At 39.0% G+C, this 24,386-nt stretch overlaps 1 protein-coding gene across 5 annotated transcripts in view; it reads left to right on the plus strand.

Annotated features, from left to right (window-relative positions):
- Positions 1-24,386, plus strand: part of SP100 (SP100 nuclear antigen) — a 127,225-nt gene that overhangs the window by 39,943 nt on the left and 62,896 nt on the right. For 2 of the 5 annotated variants that reach the window (XM_003274719.4, XM_012500602.2), the window contains exons 9-17: positions 6,475-6,627; positions 7,644-7,727; positions 9,259-9,342; positions 11,537-11,590; positions 12,358-12,453; positions 14,258-14,311; positions 14,922-15,005; positions 18,166-18,282; positions 19,231-19,284. In XM_003274719.4, coding sequence (XP_003274767.2) covers positions 6,475-6,627; positions 7,644-7,727; positions 9,259-9,342; positions 11,537-11,590; positions 12,358-12,453; positions 14,258-14,311; positions 14,922-15,005; positions 18,166-18,282; positions 19,231-19,284 — 780 coding nt within the window. Of the gene's footprint in view, positions 1-6,474; positions 6,628-7,643; positions 7,728-9,258; positions 9,343-11,536; positions 11,591-12,357; positions 12,454-14,257; positions 14,312-14,921; positions 15,438-18,165; positions 18,283-19,230; positions 19,285-24,386 lie in introns of those variants that run through there. The other 3 variants (XM_030802389.1, XM_030802390.1, XM_030802391.1) reach the window with 3 other exon arrangements.

Here is a 24,386-nt window from a genome sequence, read left to right on the forward strand (position 1 = left end):
AAGTGTCTGTTCATATCCTTCGCCCACTTTTTGATAGGGTTGTTTGTTTTTTTTCTTGTAAACTTGTTTGAGTTCATTGTAGATTCTGGATATTAGCCATTTGTCAGATGAGTAGGTTGCGAAAATTTTCTCCCATTTTGTAGGTTGCCTGTTCACTCTGATGGTAGTTTCTTTAGCTGTGCAGAAGCTCTTTAGTTTAATTAGATCCCATTTGTCAATTTTGGCTTTTGTTGCCATTGCTTTTGGTGTTTTAGACATGAAGTCCTTGCCCATGCCTATGTCCTGAATGGTATTGCCTAGGTTTTCTTCTAGGGTTTTTATGGTTTTAGGTCTAACATGTAAGTCTTTAATCCATCTTGAATTAATTTTTGTATAAGGTGTAAGGAAGGGATCCAGTTTCAGCTTTCTACATATGGCTAGCCAGTTTTCCCGGCACCACTTATTAAATAAGGAATCCTTTCCCCATTGCTTGTTTTTGTCAGGTTTGTCAAAGATCAGATGGTTGTAGATATGCGGCACTATTTCTGAGGGCTCTGTTCTATTCCATTGATCTATATCTCTGTTTTGGTACCAGTACCATGCTGTTTTGGTTGTAAGTATACCTATGCTTTCTTTCTTTCATTTCCATTTGCATGAAATATCTTTTTCTATCTTTTCACTTTCAGTCTATGTGTGTCCTTAAAAGTGAAGTGAGTGTCTTGTAAGCCGCATATACTTGGTTCATGTCTTTTTAATTCATTTAATCACTCTATGTCTTTTGATTGGAGAATTTAATCTATTTACACTTAATATAATTACTGATAGGTAAGTACTTTCTAAAACCATTTTGTTTATTGTTTTCTGGTTGTCTGTAGATTCTTTATTCCTTTCTTTCTCTCTTACTGTCTTCCTTTGTGATTAGGTGATTTTCTCTAGTGATACGCTTTGATTACTCTTTATCTTTTGTGTAATCACTAAGTTTTTGCTTTGTGGTTAACATGAAGTTTACACAAAACATCTTATAACAGGCTATTTTAAGCTGATAACTTAATTTTGATTGCCTACAAAAACTGCACTTTTACTTTACTCCCTCATTTAAAATGTTTGATGAAAGAGTTTACATCATTTTATATAGTGTATACCTTAATAAATTATTGTAGCTACTTTTTTTAAAAAAATTGTCTTTTAACCTTCATACTAGAGGTAGAAGTGATTTACACACCACCATTACAGTATTACAGTATTCTATATTTTGACTGTATATTTACTTTACCAGTGAGTTTTATACTTTCTTATATTTTTATATTATTAGTTTGCATTTACTTCTTTCAGCTTTAGCATTTCTTGTAAGACAGATCTGGTGGTAATGGATGTATTCATCTTTTGTTTTCCCGGGACAGTCTTTATCTCTCCTTTATTTCTGAAAGACAGCTTTGCCAAGAAAAGTATTCTTGGTTGTCAGGTTTTTTTTTTCTTCCTTTGGCACTTTGAATATTTCATTTCATTGTCTCCTGATCTGTAAGGTTTCTGCTAAAATGCCCACTGCTATCCTTGTTAAAACTCCCTCATATGTTAGTTGCTTCTTTTCTTTTATTGCTTTCAGGATTCTCTCTTTGTCCTTGAATCTTGACAGCTTGATTATAGTATGTTTTGGTGTAGTCTTATTTGCACTGAATCTGATTGGAGACCATTGACCTTCTTGTACCTGGAAATTTATATCTTTCACCAGATTGGCAAGGTTTTATACTATTATCTCTTTAAATTAACTTTCTACTTTTGTCTTTCTCTTCCCCTTTATGAATTCCTGTGATTCAAATATTTGCTCTTTTGATGTGTTTCATAAATCCTGTAAGCTTTCTTCATGACTTTTCATTCTCTTTTCTTTTTCTTCTCTGACTGTATTTCAAATAACCTGTCTTTGAGTTCATATTCTTTCTTCTGCATGATCAATTCTGCTGTTGATGCTCTCTGATGCCTTTTTAAATTTCATTCATTGTATTTTTCAGCCCCAGAATTTCTGTTTGATTTTTAAAATAATTTCAATATCTCTGTTAAACTTCTCATTTTGGTCATTTATTGTCTTCCTAATTTTAGTGAATTGTTTCCTATATTTTCTTAAGGTTTGCTGAGATTCCTTAAAACAATTATTTTGAATTCTGCATAAGGCAGTTTTTTATCTCCATTGCTTTGGGGTCTGCTATGGGGAGATTATTGTGTTCTTTTGGTCATGTAATGTCTCTGGTTTTTATGTTTCTTGTTGCCTTACATTTATGTCTGTGCATTTGAGAAAGTAGGAATTATTCTAGTCTTTGCAGGGTGACTTTGTCTGTGAAAGCCTTTCACCCTATTTAAAGATTCTAGGAAGGCCATCTGGCATGGTGCAAGGGCAAGCTTGCTGCTAGAGTCCTCAAGCAGGCTAGTCTGGTGCCTAGGACAACCAGTGGGCAGATCTGTGCTGGGGGGAACCTTGAGCCAAAATCTGCAGGGCTCTACATCACTGGTGCAGGCTTCTTCAGGCACTTCAGTAGGCATGAAGACCGGTGCTATTGAAACCAGCTTGCTGCTGGGAAGGTCCTAAAGCCCAGTGCCACTGGGTCCAGTTTGGCACTCGGTCTGGTCTGGATTGTGGGGTCACTGAGGTTGAAATAGTGCTGTAGGAGGCTGGAGACTGAGTTTGCAGGGCTGGCCTGAATCCTAGGGCTGCAGGATTTAGGTTGGGGTCAGGGTGAGCTTGGAGGTTCAGACCATGGGTACTGTCTAGAGTCTGGGGCTTTGGGAGCCAGGTTTTACTGAAGATGGTTCTGTGGTTTGGGTCTAAGGCAAAGTCTGGTGCTCACTTCCTTCTCCTTTCCCCAGGCATATGGTATCTCTCTCAATGCTGTGCTTCCTGGAGTTGGGGAAGGTAACACAGTGAAACTTTTCTTCCTGCCCTTTTTGATGTGCTCTTTCTTATTTCTGTGTTATACCCAGGTGCTGTGATCTTTCATCTGGTTTCCTCAGCTCTTGCAAAGGTATTTTCGTGCATAGGTAGTTGTTCACATCAGTGTTTCTGCAGGGGAAGGAGGGCTGGAGAGTCCTAGTCTCCCATCTTGCTCTACTTCTCCCCAATTTTCTAATTATATCTTTATTTTTCTTTTTTTTTTTTAATTATACTTTAGGTTTTAGGGTACATGTGCACAATGTGCAGGTTTGTTACATATGTATCCATGTGCCATGTTGATTTCCTGCACCCATTAACTCGTCATTTAGCATTAGGTATATCTCCTAATGCTGTCCCTCCCCCCTCCCCCCACTCCACAACAGTCCCCAGAATGTGATGTTCCCCTTCCTGTGTCCATGAGTTCTCATTGTTCAATTCCCACCTATGAGTGAGAACATGCGGTGTTTGGTTTTTTGTCCTTGCGATAGTTTACTGAGAATGATGTTTTCCAGTTTCATCCATGTCCCTACAAAGGACGAAACTTTCCTTTGTTTTCTCATACTAACTGCATATGCCCACCCAAGACACACAGACTTTGTTCACAGACTGTGGCTGCTTTTAACAGATGTGAGATGGAAGGGAAAAAGAGAGTGAGTCTTTTTAAGAGAGGGACTGTCCCTGGTTAGAGAATGCAAGAAGAAAGAATACAAAAGAGGTCAACTAGGGAATATTAAATAACAAAATACAGTTGACCCCTGGACACTGTGGGAGGTTAGGGGTACCAATGCCTTATACAGTAAAAAATTTGCACATAATTTTACCTTCCCCAAAACTTAACTGCTGTTGACCAGAAGCCTTACTGATAACATAAACAGGTGATAACACGTTTTCCATATGTATTATGTGCTGTATTCTCACAATGAAGTAAGATCTCCAATGGAAAATGTTATTAAGACAATCACAAGGAAGAGAAAATATATTTACTATTCATTAAGTGGCAATAGATAATCATAAAGATCTTCATCCTCATCATTGAGTAGTTTGAGAGGGAGGAAGGAGAGGAGGGGTTGGTCTTGCTGTCTGAGGGGTGGCAGAGGTGGAAGAAAGTCTGCATACAAGTGGACTTATGTAGTTCAAGCCCCCGTTGTTGAAGGGTCAACTGTATATGAGTGAGACAGATTTTAGATAAAGTGACATGGTATCCATACATTGCCATGTTGTGGAGTTGTTGAATAGAAATATGTTGCAAGTTACTTTTCAGAAGTTATCATGAAAACGTAGAAATTATGCATGATGCTGCTTGTCAGATTTGCAATGGAAGGAAGCCCAGGTGAAAGACCTTCAGGAAGGAATGGCAAGTGGAGGGACTCTGGTGTGGTAGACAATGGCACTGGAAGAGACCTTTCGTAATGACTGAAATGTTTGAGATGAGGAAGATATAGAAAGACAAAAAGTGATATAGCACTCACACATCAGATGCAAAAGTATTTTTGAAAAAAAATGACATAGAAGAAGCTTGCAGAGGTAACATTAATAATTAAGAAATAAAGGCCGACTCAAAGCAGGTAGGAAATGTAACAGAGATGCAACATTACATATGGGACAACAGGCCTGGCACGAGGTGAGGTAGGGAGGCCCTCAGGGCACAGCATGTAAGGAGATCTCACTTGGCATGTGAGACCGAGCTTCCTTAAATTTTAGGCACCCCATAGCACCACCTTCACATCACCCTAGTTCTGTCTCTAAGAGGCAATAATTTTTAAAAAGTGTAGATAAAAAGAATATGAATAGAAAAAATATAGAGGGAAATAAATACCAAGAAATAGGAAAAATGGAGGGAGGCACAAAAAGAAGTATGCAGAAAATGAGTTAAAGGGCAATGAATGAAAAATTGGTAGAGAGTGGATCATGCAAAGAAGGGAAGAGAGAAGACAAATCAAGACATTCTCTGATCTGAGGAGACAAGAGCTAGAAAGGAGGCACAGGGTCTCCTATTACTATGGAGAAGGACCAGCTGACCCCTTATTCAAATGGCCCCTGTGACTCCACCTCCACCCCCAGATTACAATAGGCCTCTCCTCAGACATCACTTCCTCTCCATGGCTCAATCACCATCTAGGATCTGTTGATTTCTAAACATACGTCTCCAGCTCAGACCTGTCCTCTTGACTCCCTTCCCCAATTGCCTGAAGACCTTTATTTAAAGACCCGAAGAACATCTCTCTTTGGAAGCTGCATCTGTCGTCTATTGCTGTGTAATGTAACAAACTATCCTGAAACTTAGTGGCTTAAAACAATCATCATTTCATTTGCCACTTGTGTCAATCCCAACTTTAAAATATCTCTAACTTGTCCATTTCTCTTCATTCCCAGCACGAACACCCTAATCTAGAACCCTGTCACTCTCACTAAAATTAGAGGAACAGTCTCCCGTCTGGCCCCCAGTCTTGCTCCTTTCAAGTCTGCACTTCAGCTGAATGGACTTTTCCAAAATAGAAACCAGTTGATATGACTTTCCTGTTTGAAACCCAGTGCCTTCGTGTGGCCCTTAGCAGTAGGTCAACACTGCTTGGAGTGGTGAATTGAAGGATGTCTACCACGCACCTGCGCGTTCCCCATCACCCACCTCTGGCCCCTTCATGCCACATTCCCACCACACTAAGCTTCCTGTACTTACTGGAATTTGCCAAGCTCTCTTTCTTTTGTCTCTGCCTTTATATATGCTTTTGGGAAAACAGTTTGGGGTAATCTTCCAAAGCTGAAAATATACATACCCTATAACCCAACAATTATATTCCTCAGCAGAAACCAACAGAAATGTGTATTATGTCACCAAAACACATAGAAAAGAATGCTCAGGGCAGCATTATTCATAGAAGCCAAATGCTTGAAATTGCACAAATGGATAAATAATTCATGGCTTATTTCTATAATGGAATACTATCTAATAGTGAAAATAATTATACAAAATGAATACAGATGACTTTCACAAGCATGTTGAGTAAAATATCCATACAATTTTGGGGTATTTGGCTTCTTTTGGGAGATCTATATATATTGAGAGAGAGGTAAAGGGAGAGAGAAAGAGCGGAGAGAAAAGAGATGATTCCATTTTTATAAATTACACAACAAGCAAAATTAACCTTGGTGTTGGAAACCTCGATGGTAGTTGTCTTTGAGCAAGTTAGTGGAAACAGTTAGTGGGAAGTGTCACTAGGAGGTGTCTGAGGTATTGGTAATCTGTTTCTTGATCAAAGTGATTTACTTCCTTCGTGATCATTCAAAACCCACTTTTATTCATGTGTCTTATACTGCAATTATAATTTTTATTTTTTTTAAAAAAAGCAAAATATTAACCATCAAAGAATGAGAAGAGTAGGTAAAGGGAAAGGTAAAAAACAAAACAGAGCCAAGAGAGGCACAAAGGAAGAGACAGAGTTGAGCAAAAGGAAAAACAGGGAGGTGGGGTGAAGGTCTAGCCCCAGCAGTGAAATTGCAGAGAGAGGGAGTTATTAATGACAGTGAAGGAGGTCCACTGGGGAGACAAATGAAAATTCTTCATTTATTACAATTAGGCCCAGAGGCAGAGCTACACAACCATGGAATCCAAATAAATTCCTGTTCTGTGCGACTGGTGGATATAAAAAAGGAAAAGCCATTTTCTAATTCAAAAGTTGAGTGCCAAGCCCAAGCAAGAACTCATCATAACCAGGCATCTGACATAATAGGTAAGGCTGACTGGGAGAATTTGTAACTGTGAGTCAGAGTTTACCAGGTAAGGGGCTCAGGGACTTCATCAGGGACCATCGGGGCAGTGCAGGTAGCCTGGGATGGAGGCAGGAAGGGAAAGGGGCTGGCACCTGATGCAGTGAGTCTTCAGCTTGACGGAAGAAAGTCCTTAGGAGTTGGGAAAATACCAAAAGACAGAAACGGAGGTAATCATTAAGAATGTCAGAGAGGCTATTTCTGAAGTCAAAGAGGGCTGGGCCTGATGGCTCATGCCTGTAACCCCAGAACTTTTTGAGGATCGCTTGAGTCCAGGAGCTCAAGATCAGCCTGGGCAACATGGCAAAACCCTATCTCTACAAAACATATAAAAATTACCCAGACAAGGTGACACATGTCTGTAGTCCCAGCAACTTAGGAAGCTGAGGCAGGAGCATCGTTTGAGCCTGGGATGTGGAAGTTGTGGAAGTTCCGCCACTGCACTCCAGCTTGGGCAACAGAGCAAGACTCTGTCTCAAAAAAGAGAAAAAAAAGGAAAAACTAAATAAAAAATAAAAAAGTAAGAGAGGAAGGCATGGGAGAGGAGTTTAAAAAAAAAAAAGATCAGGGAGCCAAGATATTCACAAGAGGAGATGGGGAGAGAAACACATCAAGACAAAGAGAGGTATAAAGAGACACCATCGCTGGAAACAGAGGGAGATGGCAGAACAAAGAGGAAAGATGAGAAGTAAAATGAGAGTGAAAGAAAAAAATAGAATGAGGGTTGGGGTAAGAACAGTGTCAGTGGATGGGCACAACTGCCTTCTGTGTGTCAATTTTATCAGCTCTTGATTAAGAACTTGGAACAAACTGCAGGTGGCATGCATTCAAGGAACACTCCAGGGTCTTGAGTTAACTTAGTTTCCTGGGTCTTCCTAGTATTCTTATTGTGGAATTTCCTGTTATTGTGGAATTTTCTGGTGCATGGACTCCTTGGTCACACCCTGAGACTCTTAATGGTTTTTGCTCCTTTGTGCAGTCATCAGCAGTGAGGACTCTGAAGGATCCACTGACGATGATGAGCCCTCAGAAGTCTTCATCTCAGCACCGAGAAATGAGCCTGGTAAGGAAGTTTGGGAGAGCAAGGCTTGGGCTGTGGGAATCTGATTTAAGAGCTACTGTTTCCTGAGGCATTTTATTCTGAGCTCATTCTGTACAATGGGTCCAGTTTATCCTGGGATCCCATTCTTTGCATTAATTTTACTTGACGTTTTTGGAAAATGCAAAGAGACAAGAAATTGTTATAAACTTATTTTTGAGAATTAGCCTTCTTTCTTGATGGATTCTATTAATCAATATTCATACCCATACATTGATTATATAGTAGGAATAGGCTAGCCAAGTGATGAGTTTGTTTTTAAAACTAACTAGTTGCTATGCCTTTATAGTGTTAGATTTATATAGTGATTTTTATAGAGAACAGAAAACTAAATATTCCTTTATGGGAAGATCTTATTGTCATCTGATCACAAACTTTGAATAGGGTCAAAAGACATCTCATCCAACTATCTGGTGTTGGCAAAAACAAACACCTGAGATAAAGTATTCTGAAACCTGAAGTATTGTTTCTGATAGAGTTCTTCAGCAAGTCATGGCACATTTAGTGACTTTTTGAAAGACTTTTGCAAAGTGTCTTATTTTTAAATTTACAATAACCTTAAAAGGGTAAACCGAAGAGAGATTCTTGTCCTTGTTTCCTAGATGAGAGAACACAATTGCATAAATATTTCAAAGTCATCTCCAAAATCTCATGGTAAATTAAAGGAAAGACAAGACTAGCATCCTGGATTCTGAGTTACTTCCTTTGTGAAATGAAAGAGAGAAACATTATTAAAATCTTGTATTATCTCAATCCTATTTGCAGCATGAGTTGTCATAAGATTTATAACTTTTTCGTATGCAAACTGGTTGAATTGTTTTGCCCTTTACTTTCTAGATCCAGAGGATATTAGAAACATGCCACTTTAGGGAAAATACACTAGGGAAAGACCTAAGAGCAAAGAAGAACTCATCTTGGTGTTATAAAATGACAATGTAATAATACATTCATTCTAATTGCTCACTGTATCTTTCAAAGTAAAATGTAAATTTGCATTAGTTTTTAGACAATATGTACTCTAACTTTGAACTTAATGTAAGCAATCTGCTCTAAAAAATAGTCCCAAAATATGTCTTCAGCTCAAATACATGAGGAGATTGTTTCTCAGCCTTGTAAACAGTTCAGGAAGGCACTGGGTTGGTGGGAGGTAGAAGAAGCTCACATATTTAACAGAAGATCTTCAAGGTCTCCCTGCATGAAAAATAGAAGCAGAAACAAAGGAAATGTGGAATGGCAAGCAGAAGGGATAAGAAGTAAAAGAAGCGTGGAAAAGCAAAGGCCAAGCAAGGCAAAGTTTCCCTCTGGGGACAAGAATGGAGTATCGCTAACCCACAATGCAGGTTACTTGAAAGGAAAGACAAGCACGGCCTGTGTACAGGGGAGGACTTGCATGGATTTTCAAGGTTTTCTAGGTTTTCTTATTAGGGAATTTCCTACTGAATTGATTCCTTGGTCACACACTGAGACCTCTAAAGAATCCCATTCTTCTGTGCAGTGATCAACAATGACAACCCTTTAGAATCCAATGAGGAAAAGGAGGGCCAAGAAGCCACTTGCTCGCGACCCCAGATTGTACCAGGTAAGAATATTAGAGTTGCAACCCGAGACTGCAGAATATCCAGAGTACAAATCCAGAGCTCTGTTTTCTTGATTAATTTCATTCTGAGTGGTCTCCTTATGCCTTGATTCCATAATTTCTAGAATATCTCTTTCTACATTTAACCTCTCAGGCCCTATTGAGAAATGGAAGACATTAGAAAGGCATTATAAACTCTTGTTTAACTGGATTTGTTCAATCGATTGATACATTGAAAATGTAGCAAAAATATGCTAGTAAAATAACAGTCTTTTTAACAACAAACTATCAAGAGTTATTATTTCAAGAGTTGAAATAATGTACTTATTCTCTACTACTACCCTTTATATTTGATAGAGCATGATAAGCACAGTCTTCCTTTGTTCATTGATAATATTGTCTTAATCACAAGCTCAGAAAGTCTTCAAAGAATACTTTGTGCTGCTATTTAATTATTAATGGGAAAAAAAAGTGACTTCAACTACACCCAAACCCAAATTATAGTTCACTCATTGGCTTACATTGTGATTTTTCACAGGGCTTTTGAAAATGAACCTTCATTTCCCCATCACAAAAACCTTAACAGGGAGGTAGGGTAACTAGTTTATCCCTGCTTTATATGTAAGAAAATGGGAGCTAGTGGTGTTTAAGAGTCATTTACGACCAGGTGCGGTGGCTCACACCTATAATCCCAGCACTTTGGGAGGCTGAGGCAGGTAGGTGGCTTGAGCTCAGGAGTTGAGATCAGCCTGGACAACATGGAGAAACTCCATCTCTACCACAAATACAAATATTAGCCAGGCATAGGTCTAATTCCTTGCTAAATCCTTCAAAGTAAAATATAAAGTGCGGTGGCTTACTCCTGTAACCCCAGCACTTCCCAAAGGCCGAGGCGGGCAGGTGATGAGATTAGGAGTTTGAGACCATCCTGGCCAATATGGTGAAACCCTGTCTCTACTAAAAATACAAAAATTAGCCGGGCATGGTGGCGCTTGCCTATAGTCCCAGCCACTCGGGAGGCTGAGGCAGAAGAATCACTTGATCCCAGGAGAGGGTTGTTGCAGTGAGCCAAGATCATGCCACTGCACTCCAGCCTGGGTGACAGAGTGAGACTCCATCTCAAAAAAAAAAAATTAGCCAGGCATGGTAGTGTGTGTGCACCTGTGATCCAGCTACTCGGGAGGCTGAGGTGAGAGAGTCACTGGAGCCTGGGAAGTTGAGGCTGCAGTGAGTTACGATTGTGCCACTGCACTCTAGCCTGGGTGACAGAGTAAGACCCTGTCTCAGAAAAAATAACTAAAAAAGAACGAGATCATGTATTTTGAGAGAACATAAATGGAGCTGGAGGCTATTATCCTTAGCAAACTAATGCAGGAACAGAAAACCAAATACCACATGTTCTCACTTGTAAGTGGGATCTAAATAATAAGAACTTATGAACACAAAGAAGGAAACAGCAGACACTGGGGTCTACTTGAGGAGGGAGGGTTGGAGGAGGGAGAGGAGCAGAAAAGATAACTATTGAGTACCGGGCTTAATACCTGGGTGACGAAATCATCTCTACAACAAACTCCTGTGACACACGTTTACCCACGTGACAAACCTTCACATATACCCCCAAACCTAAAATAGAAGTTGAAAAAAATTAATTAAAAAGAGGCATTTCCAAATAATACACCCAGAGGATTACAGGGAGAGCTGGGCAGGATCCCAACATTATGACCCTGAACGTCCAGAACTGGATTCACTAGAAGGAGAGAGAGAAAAATGCTCATCAAAACTTCGTTATTGGCAGGGCACGATGGCTCATGTCTGTAATCCCAGCATTTTGGGAGGCTGAGGCGGGCGGATCACCTGACGTCAGGAGTTTGAGACCAGTCTGACCAACACAGTGAAACCCCGTCTTTACTAAAAATACAAAAATAAGCCGGGCTTGGTGGTGTGCAACTATAATCCCAGCTACTCAGGAGGCTGAGGCAGGAGAATCACTGGAACCTGGGAGGCAGAGGCTGCAGTGTACCAAGATTGCACCACTGCACTCCAGCGTGGGTGATAGAGCAAGACTCCATCTCAAAAAAAAAAAAAAAAAAAAAAAAACAACTTTGTTATTAACCCAAGCCCATTTGCCATGTCAGTTGTCATAGAATTTTAAAGTCTCTTGCATACAAATAACGGTTTTCTCCCTTTTACTTTACAGAGCCCATGGATTTCAGAAAATTATCTATATTCAGAGAAAGGGTTAAGAAAAGAGGTAAGAGAAAGCTTTAGGAAAAGAGGTAAGAGAAAATAACTACTCTTCATGGTTATAACTGAACAATATTTTCTACAAAAGAGTCAGCCTAATTCCTTGCTAAATCCTTCAAAGTAAAATATAAATTTGCTTTAAATTTCAATGGTTCCTATTTTAGCTTTTGTATTAGGTAGGTTGGCTAACTGCTATAACATATGAACCCAAAGAAGTCAATGACCCCAACACAACAGAAGGTTTTTTATTTTTTTAGTAGAAGTTTATATTTTTTTCAACTGAATATTTCAAGGATTTTTAGATGGGGGAAAGGTTGGGCTCTGTTTCAAGCAGTTCTTCCGGGAAGCAGGCAAGTAGAAGATCTGCCTTCTCCCATCCTAGACTTTCATGGTTGCCCTGAGAGAGAAGCAAATTTACAAATAAATACAAATGCATATACAAAAACCACAACAAATCCATAAAGGGACAAGTAAAGAAAGAAAGATAATGTAATGTAAGAAGACAGAGGGCCAAGACAAAGCAGTGATGCCCGCTGGGGCTAATATTTTCTCAGCCTCAGGCTCAGGTGACAGTGAGGGATAAAGTACTAACCTTGAACTACACAAATTTGAATGAAAAGGCAGATCATGGAGGTTTGAGGGCACGGATATTCTTGCCCTGAAGTTTCAGAGCATCGCAAATTTTTCCTAGTTTCCTTTTCATAGAATATTCTTCTGACTTGGTTCCCTTATCATACATTGCGACCTCCAAAGGACATTTGCTCCTTTCTGCAGTGATAGGACAAGACCACGACTTTTCAGAATCCAGTGAGGAGGAGGCGTCCCCAGAAGCCTCAAGTGGGGCACTGAGAAGCAAGCAAGGTGAGAAGGGTGAGAACAGCCCCCTTGACTTCAGGGCTCTGACTTCAGAGCACCTCTTCCCTGGTGCACTGTGCTCTGAGCACGCACAACAGCTATCCTGGAGCCAGTTCTCTGCATCTACCTCATCTGGCCATTTTGAAAAATGCAAAGAAAGAAGTCACTGTAAATTCAGGCTTAACAAGATGGTTGTGGTTGAGTGGCAGTGCCCTGTTTACTACATACTGCCGGTATTAGTCCATTTTCACGTTGCTGATAAAGACATACCTGAGACTGGGTAATTTACAAAAGAAAGAGGCTTAATGGACTTACAGTTCCACATGGCTGAGGAGGCCTCACAATCATGGCAGAAGGTGAAAGGCACGTCTCACATGGCAGCAGACAAGAGAAGAGAGCTCGTGCTGGGAAATTGCCCCTTGTATAGTCATTCAGATCTTGTGAGACTTATTCACTATCACGAGAACAGCACAGGAAGGACCCGCCCCCATGATTCAATTACCTGCCACTGGGTCCCTCCCACAACACATGGGAATTCAAGATGAGATTTGGGTGAGGACACAGCCAAACCATATCACTGCCAGACCTATTAACTCCAAAGTGTTAGATTTATGTAGTGATTTCTACTTCTGCCCGTTCCCTGTTTTGTAAAGAAAAGAAAGTACACTAGTCTGTTATTGCTTGATTTTGTCACAAACTTGTTCAAAATTCCAAAGCTTCTGGTCATACTCTCTAGTTATTGACAGAAAGAAAGACCCCTGTTTCTTACCATCAAATTCAGTTCATAGCTTTTGATAGATAGCCCCCAACATGAAATTGGCCAAATAGTGGTATTCAAAAATATATTTGCAAATAAGATCTACTTGCATCTTTACAATAACCTAAAAGGTGGGCAAGATAACTATTGTTCCCCCATTTGACAGATGGGGAAACTAAGGCACACTTAAGGATCTTTTTTCTTTGCACATCACATATGGAAAGTTATAGCAGGAGACAAGACTAACAACCCAAACTCTTAATAAACATTCATAATCCTCTATAAAACCTTCAAAGCCAGATGTACTTCAAAGTTCAAAAAAGGTTTTATTATTTTATAAAGACAATGTGGTTTATATTCTATATACAACAAAATACCCCAGTAGGATCCAGGGAAGAATCCCATTCTCAAATATACTAATGTTTATACAGCAAATTATATAAATATTCACACCAAATGTGGTAAGATTTTACATGGACTCATGGCAACTCAAGTCCAGATTCACTGCCAAATTAGTTAGCTGCAAACCTATGAAAACAATATTGGTTATTAAAATATCTTTGAGGCCAGGTGTGGAGGCTCATGCCTATAATCCCAACACTTTGGGAGGCTGAGGCAGGTGGATCTTTTGAGCCCAGGAGTTCAAGACCAGCCTAGGCAACATGGCAAAACCCCATTTCTACAAAAAAATACAAAAAATTAGCTGGGCATGGTGGTGGTGCATGCCTGTAGTCCCAGTGATGTGGGAGGCTGAGGTGGAAGGATCATTTGAGCCTGGAAGGTCAAGACTACAGTGAGCCAAGATTGCACCACTGCTCTTCAGCTTGGCTGACAGAGTGAGACCCTGTCTCAAAAAAAAAAGTCATTGATTTTGCAATTAGGGCTAAAGGATTGTGGGTCTGTGCTCCATTTGATAGTAATCTCTTTCCCTTAGATGGGAAGAGACAGAAATGATCCTCATAGAATATTTATAGTCCAAATTCTGTCAACAGTGTAAGCAGTCATAAGATTTATAGATCTTTTAGTTAGATACTATTGATTTGGTTTTCCTTTACTTTCTAGATCCTATGACTTCTAGAAGTACATCTACTTGGAGAATACCCAGCAGGAAGAGACGTAAGAGCAATTAAAAACTCTTGATGTAACAAATGTCTTTCTTTGCTGCAAAAGCTACAGTCACTTTTTATGTTATATTCTTTAAAATAAAAAATTAATTTGTTGGGATTTTAGATGATTTGCATTTTACATTTTCAATTAGATGAGTTGGGCTGGTATAAAACATAAGCCTCAAAATGTTCAAAGGCACAAGTGCAACATAAGTTTATTTTTCACTCACATAAATAGGATAAAGTAGTTCCTGAGTGGAGGGGATGCCCACACAGTCATTCAGGGCCCAGCTGATGGAGGCTCTGACATCTTTAAGATGTTGCTTCCATGGTTCCCTTGGATAAGAAACTGAGATGGAAGCAGAGGTATGTGCAAACTAATAATGAAAGGATAAGATGCGTAAGAAACAACGTCGTCCCCAGCCCCAGCCTCAGAGAGGGCTCCTGGAGCAATCTTGACCAACAGGTCAGATGATCAAAGCCAAAGGGTGGCCCAGTGGTGGGAATATTTCTCCCCCTCCTACACAAGCTTCTTTTGTTCAGTTTTGCTTTCAAAGAATTCCCTGCTGGTTCCTAAGACTCAGACTAAGACTGTTAAGGAATTTTATTTTTTTCTGCAGGTTTCAGCAGTAGTGACTTTTCAGACCTGAGTAATGGAGAAGAGCTTCAGAAAACCTGCAGCTCATCCCTAAGAAGTGGGTCAGGTAAAGAAGATTAGGATGCCAAGACTTGGCCTGCAGAATGTCAGGAATGTGAATTAAAAGCTGCTGTTTCCAGATGCTTTTTACTCTGAGCACCTTGACTACTTTGTATCCAGTTCATCTGGGAACTCCTTTTTGCATTTTAGAAAATGGAAAGAGGCAGGAAATTATGATAAACTCATGTTTAACAGAAAGAGTTTCACTGACTAAATGTATGTACTTATATTTTGCTGTTGTAGAAGAAATAAATAGCAAATTTGTGGTATCCTTTTTTTTAAACCTGCTCTCATTCCTATTAACACTAAGATCTTAGATTTTTATAGTGATAAATGGGTTGACATCAATGTCGTTTGTAATTGTAAAGCCTCAAAAGACAACTGTTCCTACTATGTAATTATAGACAGAAATAAAAACTTCAGCTGAAACACTCTCAAACGTTAGTATAGTTTTTGGCAGATGTCCTTCATCATGTAATTGAATTATATTGTGTTATTTCAATGTATTTTGGCAAATAAGATCTTATTTTATCATCACAAAATTTTTAAGACATAGGCAGGCTAACTCTTACTATACCCATTTGGGGTGAGGCAATAGATATACAGAAGTATTAGGGCCAAAAAAACTAAAGAAACAATAGCAATAGGTGTCTCACGGTGGGTGACTGTTGTATGTAACAGACAGGAGGATAAGAGCTGTGTCATTTAAGTCAAAGTCCAAAGAAGATGCACAAGGAACTCAGAATATTCACAGGAGACTATACCAGTGCCTGATGCAAGAAAGCTTATTTAACAACCACTGTGTGTGTGTGTGTGTACACATGCATGTATTTGTTACATATAACATGTATACATACATAAACACACACGTGTGTGTATATATATTGGTTAATACAATCTTTATGGGAAGGAAAAAATAAAAATTGCAAAGAGACAGAGAGAATAGAAATGGAACCAGCTATATAATACACAAAATACCTAGAAAGATAGAAGCAAAATGGATAAACAGAAACAAAGGAGAACAGAACATCATTGATGGAAACAGAAAAAGCAACACAGGAGACAAGAAAAATCAAAGGGAGATGAGCTCACCGAATCAAAGAGACAGAGACAAAAATGTACAGCAGCAGGGCAATGGGCAGAAAAATGAGAAGTGAGGAGGAGAATGAGGTGTGGCCAGATAGAGTAGGGCTATGAGGTGTACTCACTGATGTAGGTGTATTTTTTTGTCAGTCCGTCTAAGCTCTGAAAATAGTTCAGCATGCCCACATTGAGACAGGTTCTCTGGTTTCCTGGTCACTGTCTACAGTCTATTAGTTCCTTGTTTGTCTTCATTGTCCTGTGAATTTAAAGCTCCTCCAATGAATACACAAAGAGAGTCAGAAGAGATGGAGAAGCCAATTATGATGTTCATTATTAATTATCTTTATTTTCCTACTTGCATGGAGGAAAAGCTCTTTTTTCTATTCCTTACCTCTCCCCCAAAACATATGCACACACACATACACACCACACACACAAAGACTTGTACACAGACTCGGGCTGCTTTCAACAGGTTTGAGGGAGCAAAAAGAAAAAGAAGAGCTGGGCTCCTGAATGGAGGGAGGAGACACTGAGTGGATAAAGTAAGGAGAAAGAATGGAGAAAGGTAGGCTAGAGTCATCAAATGAAGAGATATAAGAGTCAGCTTCAAGTTTTTCTAAGTGGACAAGGAATTCAAATATTCCAGGTAGGGGAATTTTGTGGGGGAGTGGGGGATAATTTTCAAGATGCTTCTCAGAAATTGTACCAGAAATGTGAAAATAAAGTTGCTGATTGATTGACAGCCTTGCAAGGTAGAAAGCTCATAAGGAACAGACAAAGGTAATAGAGATGGCTATGTGGTCAGTGTCCAAACAGCAGACATTTGGTGATGAAAGTAATAACCTGTGAGGTAAAGATGAATATAGATGAAGAAAACGTGGATAAAGACAAAGATTGAAATTGCAAAAAGAGTCAAGATCAAGATAAGGGCCAGGTGCAGTGGCTCACGCCTGTAATCCCAGCACTTTGGGAGGCCGAGGTGGGCGGATCACGAGGTCAGGAGATTGAGACCATCCTGGCTAAAACGGTGAAACCCCATCTCTACTAAAAACAAAAAAATTAGCCAGGCATGGTGGCGGGCAGCTGTAGCTCCAGCTACTCGGGAGGCTGAGGCAGGAGAATGGTGTGAACCTTGGAGGCAGGTCTTGCAGTGATCACGCCACTGCACTCCAGCCTGGGCGATCGAGCAAGACTCTGTCTCAAAAAAAAAAAAGAAAAAGTAAGATTCAGAGAAACAAGCTAGAAGAGAGAACAGAAGGAGGAAGTGATAGTAGAAAGAAGTTCACCTCAATAATAAAACTAGATCTAAAGATATAAACAGGAAAACAGGTGGAATGAGATACATTCAAAGGGTGATGAGTGGTGTAAAAAATTAGGTACAACAAGAAGTATGTAGAGACAGAATTAAAAGATGAGAGAAAAATGGAGGCAAGAAGGGGGAAGTGTAAAAGGGAGAGAATAGAATGATGGAGAAATTGTAGGATCTGAAATGACCATGAGATAAAAGCAACTTTAGCACAAGGCATGATTCATAATAGCAGTAAATTTTCAGAATAAGGTGTCCCCTGGCCCCCCTGACTCACCCAGATTACAAAAGGCCTCACCCAGGCATTTCATCCACTCCTGTGATTTCAGTCACCACCCACAACCTCATGATTCCTACATGTGTATCTCCAGCAAGCCCTGTCTTCTAAACTCATTCATCCAAGTGTCAGAAGGCTCCTGTTGGAGGTCCTGAAGGCCTTAGACTTCACCACTTGGATGTTACTCAAGACCTTCAAACTTAACACCTCCAAAACTGAGCACATCATCTTTTTCCCTAAAACCAGCCTTTGCTCCTCCAGTGTTCTTCATCACTGAAACAAACTATTAATTGTCCCTTTATTTCAAGATGAAATTCTCAGGGTTATTTATGAACAGAAGGGACAAATACAGTGAGGAACCACAAAAGAAAAAGAGATTTCAGATGTAGAGCCCATCCCTTAATTTAGCTGTGGGGAGTGGGTAGTCACTAATGTTGGGGGAAAGGAGAATCTTTGAAGGGGAGTGGGCACAAATAAAAATGTTTACAAATCACAATTTAGGATCAGAGCCACAAGAACCCGAAAGTGAGAAGTGCTCCTGTGTCATGTGTTTTCCAAAAGGTGTGCCAAGAAGCCAAGAAGCAAGGACTGAAAGTAGTCAAGCATCTGACATGATGGGTAAGGCTGCCCTAGGGTCTTGGGATGGAAGTGGCTCAGTGGATATCACAGACACTGGGTAGGGATGTGGGAAGTGATCAGAGTTGAAGCAAAGCATCAAGCAGCCTCTGGATCACCAACAGGAAGTGGGCCCACAGGCCCCAAGCTTCAGAATTTCAAGTCGGAAATCATAGTCCCCGTTTCCTGCTGCACTTGACTGTGAGCAGACAGTGACAAAGAACAGGTCTGGCGCTGCCAGAATCCTGTTCTCTACATTTGCTTAACCTGAGCCTTTTGGGAACTGCAGGGAGGCAAGAGATCATTATAAAGTCATATTTAACAGAATGGGCTCTCTTGGTGAGGTGGTAAAAAAATACACTGGTAAACATAGTAGTATCTCACTATATTAGCATATCAATAGTAAAGTGTTGAATTTATAAAGCGAGTTCCACTTTGTTCTTGAAGAAAAAAAAAAAGCATGTTCTTCCACTCACAGGTAATAGTGTCATTTTTTCACAACTTTGGAAAGGCCTAAAAAGACAAATAGTCCTGCTACCTGTCAGGAAAAAAAAAATCAGGTACCTACTCTTAAGCTAAAAATACATAGTTTTGAAAGATATTTTCTGGACTGTTATTGATTTATATAGTGATTTCCTATTAACTCTTGCAAGTAAGATATTAAATATTCATAAAAATTTTAAAGCTGAACAGGATAACTGTTGCTGTCCCTGTTTCATAAATGAGGAAATTGGTGCATAAAAGTAATGAAGAGCTGTTTCAAAGTCTCAGAGAACTGGAGGAAGACCTTAGACATCAATTCAGTGTCTATTTCCTTTGGAAGGAAGACAGATAAATTATACTCAGAATATTGTTATAAACGCAAGCCTTCCATGCAGTGTGAATTGTCATAAGATTTATAAATTTTACTTATAAATTACAGTTCTCTGACCACTACCTGTCACTTTCTAGATACCATGGATGCTGAAAACAATTCTACTTTGGAAAAACACAGTGGGAAAAGAAGTAAGAACAAATAAGAATTTACTTAATTTTTATGTTACAAATGAACTATTTTTTAATGCTAAGGTTTATTATCATTATTTTCTTTTTTCAACTTTTATTATAGATTAAAGGGTGCATGTGCAGGTTTGTTACTGGGTAAATTGTGTGATGCTGAGGCTTGGTGTCCCAAAAATCCCATCGCCCAGGCAGAAAGCTTAGTACCCAATAGATGGTTCTTCAGCTCATGCCACCGTCTCCCCCTGCCCCATCTAGTGGTCCCCAGTGTCTCTTGTTCTTGTCTTCACATTTATGTGTATTCAATGTTTAGCTTCCACTGTAAGTAAGAACATGCAGTATTTGGTTTTTTGTTCTTGCATTAAGTTGCTTAGGATAATGGCCTCCAGCTCCATCCATGTTGCTGCGAAGGGCGTGATTTCATTCTTTTTATGGCTGCATAGTATTTCATGGTGTATATGTGTGCCACATTTTCTTTATCCAATTCACTGTTGATGGGCAACTAGATTGGTTCCATGTCTTTGCTTTTGTGAATAGCACTATAAGGAACATATGAGTGCATGTATCTTTTTGATAGAACAAATTATTTTCCTTTGGGTACATACCTAAAGGTAGTGGGATTGCTGGGTAGGATGGCATTTCTGTCTTTAAGTCTTTGAGGAATTGCCACACTGTCTTCCACAATGGTTGAACTAATTTTACACTCCCACCGACAGTGTATAAGCATTCCTTTTCCTCCACAACCTCACCGGCATCTGTTATTTTCTTGACTTTTTAATAATAGCCACTCTGAGTAGTATGAGATGGTATCTCACTGTGGTTTTGATTTGCATTTATCTGATGATTAGTAATGTTGGGCATTTTTTTCATGTTTGTTGACCACTTGTATGTCTTCTTTTGAGAAGTGTCTGTCCATGTCCTTTGCCCATTTTTTTTTTTTTGATTTTTTTGTTTTTTACTTGTTGATTTGTTTAAGTCCCTTGTAGATTCTGGATATCAGACTTTCGTTATATGCACAGTTTGCAAAAATTTTCTCCTATTCTGAAGGCTGTCTGTTTACTCTTTTGGTAATTTCTTTTGTTGTGCAGAAGCTATTTAGTTTAATTGGGTCCCACTTGTCAATTTTTCTTCTAGTTGCAATTGCTTCTGGAGACTTAGCCATAAATTATTTGCCAAAGCCTATGTCAGGAAGCGTATTTCCTAGGTTTATTCTAGGATTTTTATAGTTTTAGGTCTTACATTTAAATCTTTAATCCATCTTGAGTTAATTTTTGTATAGGATGAGAAGTATGGGTCCAGTTTCATTTTTCTTCGTATGTCTAGCCAGTTATTCCAGCATCATTTATTGAATAGACAATCCATTTCCCATTGCTTATTTTTGTTGATTTTGTTGAAGATCAGATGGTTGTAGGTGAGCAGGTTTGTTTCTGAGTTCTCTGTTCTATTCCACTGGTCTATGTGTCTGTTTTTGTACCAGTACCATGCCATTTTGATTACTGTAGCCTTATAGTATGGTTAGAAGATGGGCAATGTGATGTCTCTAGCTTTGTTCTTTTTGCTTACAATTGCTTTGGCTATTCAGGCTCTTTTATGGTTCCAACTGAGTTTTAGAATAGATTTTTCTAATTCCATGAAAAATGATGCTTTTATTTTGATAAGGATGGTGTTGAATCTATAAATTGATTTAAACAGTATAGTCATTCAAACTATATTGATTCTTCCAATCCATGAGCATGGAATAATTTTCTATTTATTTACGCTATCTCTGATTTCTTTCAGCAGTGTTTTGTAGTTCTTCTTGTAGATATCTGTCATCTCCTTGGCTGGATGAATTCCTAGGGATCTCATTTTCTTTGTGGCTATTGTAAATGGGACTGTGTTCTTCCTTTGATTCTCAGCTAGATCATTTTTAGTGTATAAAGATGCTACTGATTTTTATGCATCGATTTTGTATTCTGAAACTTTACTAAATTTGTTTGTCAGTTCCAGGAGCATTTTTTTCTACACCTTTCATAAGATAAAACCTGAATGCCTTTTAAAGTAGCCATTTTTTTTTTAAATGCTCATGTTGCTTTATTCTGTCTTCATCTCCCTTTTTATTCTGATTTGAAAATAGATGTTCTTGTGAACATTGGTGTCTATCTTTCCAGAATTTTACTATGCATGTGTTAACACGTTTTGGAATATAGTTTTATTTATTTAAATGAGTAATTCTGTACACACTTGTCCTTTCTTGCTTTTTAAACTAATATACCTGGACAATAAAAACATTTTAAATTGAAATATAAAAAGTCTTGTTTCAGGGCTGCTTTAATGTGCATTGTTTTCATTTTTAGTGCCGTCAGGAATTTTTCATTTATTATCAGTCATTTCTTTTTCTTCTTCATAGAACTCTTTGTCAGAGAACGCTCTCAGTGTTTTTTTGTTTTGTTTTGTTTTGTTTTTGTTTATTTTTGATGGAGTCTTGCACTGTTGCTCAGGCTGGAGTGCAGTGGTGTGATCTCGGCTCACTGTAAGCTCCACCTCCCAGGTTCACGCCATTCTCCTGCCTCAGCCTCCCAAGTAGCTAGGACTACAGGTGCCCGCCACCACACCCGGCTAATTTTTTGTACTTTTAGTAGAGTCGGGGTTTCGCCGTGTTAGCCAGAATGGTCTCGATCTCCTGACCTCATGATCTGCCCGCCTCGGCCTCCCGAAGTGCTGGGATTACAGGCGTGAGCCACTGCGCCAGGCCCTCTTGGTGTTTTAAGTCATGGTGTTTTCCTTATTATTCTGAATGAATACAGAACTCTTAAACATTATATATATTAAATCTTGGTCATATGCGTTGCTAGTATTTTGTCCATTTGTTGTTTTTCTTTTAGATTTGTTAAGGGAATCTTTTGTCCTAGAGAAGTTTTAAATTTTTATGTAGTCAAATTTGTTAGCCTTTTTCTGACTGGTTCTTGGGTTCCATATCATATTTATAACAGCTATTTCTTCCTCAATATTTTAAAAATATTGTTCTATATTTGATTCTAGAAGTTTGATATAACTGATCATTTTTAATGTTTACATATATAATCTACATGGGGTCTGCCTTTCTATGTAAGTGAGGTGGGAATGTTAAAAATATTCTCCACAATATGGCATGGTGATTTCAATCACCACTTTGATTACACAGTGCCTTTACCTGTCTATATTCTATGTTTTTCTTTTGTAATTGAAGGGACTACAGAAAAGAAAGAAGAGCTCAGAGGCAGAACCATCCCGATGCCTCATTGGGGTGAATTTTAGAATGAGCTCAAGAAGATCTCTCCCAACTCCTTCCCAAGTCCATTGAAAGCTCTGATTAGAAATGCAATGAACTGGCTAGGCATCGTGGCTTATGCCTATAATCCCAGTTTCTCAGGAGGCTAAGGCAGGAGTATTGCTTGAATCCGGGAGGCAGAGGTTGCAGTGAGCTGAGACTGCACCACTGCACCCCAGCCTGGGTGACAGAACAAGACTCTGTCTCAAAGAAAAAAAAAAAAGAGCATTGAATTTGAAGGTTAATTTGGGAAGAACAGAAACTTTTACTCTTTTATTCATGTCTTATGTAATGTTCTTCCACTAAAATTTTTTTTGTACAATTCTGGCAGTTTAAAAAAGTTTTATACGTTGTATAAATTTATGTGTTGCTATGAATATTTTTTTCTATTACATAATAACTGGAGTGAATTTAAATGAGACAAGACTCTCAAAATCCTTATTTAAAAGGAAATCTGTAGTCAATTTATTACCTACTTGCATATGAGAGAATCAGAATGCCACTGAGTTAATATAAAATTTTACAAGCATTTATAAGTTTAGGGATCCAGATATCACTTAAAATATTATGGCCAGGCCCAAAAATTATCAAATAAAACAATCGATCAGAATTACAGATTTCTTTGGAAATTGATTTCATGAGAAGTGGCAATAATTTTCTATTTTGTGGGATTATTACAAGACCTCTTCAAATAGCTCTCCTAAGGACAAGTGTATGTTAACATAGAACAGAACAAATCAGTAATGGTTATGAAAAGGCACACTTCCATATTTTGCAAGAGAGTAAGACTGATCTTTTGAAATTTCTCAATTTAACACTTTGTCAAATCAGATTCTTTATGTTAGTGTTGTGGTGCAGAATGTTCTCTCTCCTTCCACAACTGTGGGTCGAGGGGCCTTTCCTTTCATCTCCTTCAGCAATTTCTTTTGTTAGTTATGAAGACTTACATTTTTAAAATCTGGTCTGTGGAATTCATTAGTTAGCCTTACAAGAAATGTAAGCCTGTGGAGCTCAATGTTACCGGGCAAAATAGAGGTGCCTGAAATGAATTTCACCTAAAAACAGTGAAATAGGATGCATACAGATTTTTTTTTCTTTTGAGATGGAGTCCAGCTCTGTCACCCAGGCCAGAGTGCAGTGGTGCGATCTCAGCTCACTGCAACCTCTGCCTCCTGGGTTCAAGCAATTCTCCTGTCTCAGCCTCCTGAGTAGCTAGGACTACATGTGCCCACCACCATGCCTGGCTAATTTTTGTATTTTTAGTAGAGATGAGGTTTCACCATATTGGTTAGGCTGGTTTTGAACTCCTGACCTCAGGTGATCCACCCACCTTGGCTTCCCAAAGCGCTGGGATTAAAGGCGTGAGCCACTGTGCCCGGCCTAGGATGCATATAGATTTTTCAACTACAGCTCTCCCATTCTCCACTCTGAATGAGCTCCAGATTCCATATCATTTTATTTTCAGATTTCCCTTCTGTCTTATCTTCACCTAAATATATAACGTGAAGTTAGTTCAGTATTTAGGTGAAGATGACGATGGTGTCTTTCTTTTAACACTACATCTTGTATAATATTTTATAGGCATTGCTACTGTTTATAGGCTAATTATTATTCCCAGCATCATTAAAATACTTTCTGCATTTTATTTTCTTTTATCTCAAAATACTGATGGCCTTTCTTTATACCACTTCCATTTGCCATACCTCATCCTATGGACCTCATCACGCTTCCCTTTTTATTGTTCTACTTATCTATTTCACATTCCCAACCATCCCACAACTTTTCTTTCCTTGTAAATTAGACCACAGCTGTACTAAAG

This window comes from Nomascus leucogenys, chromosome 22a (genome assembly GCF_006542625.1).
Source record: "Nomascus leucogenys isolate Asia chromosome 22a, Asia_NLE_v1, whole genome shotgun sequence".
Taxonomy (NCBI): Eukaryota; Metazoa; Chordata; class Mammalia; order Primates; family Hylobatidae; genus Nomascus; species Nomascus leucogenys.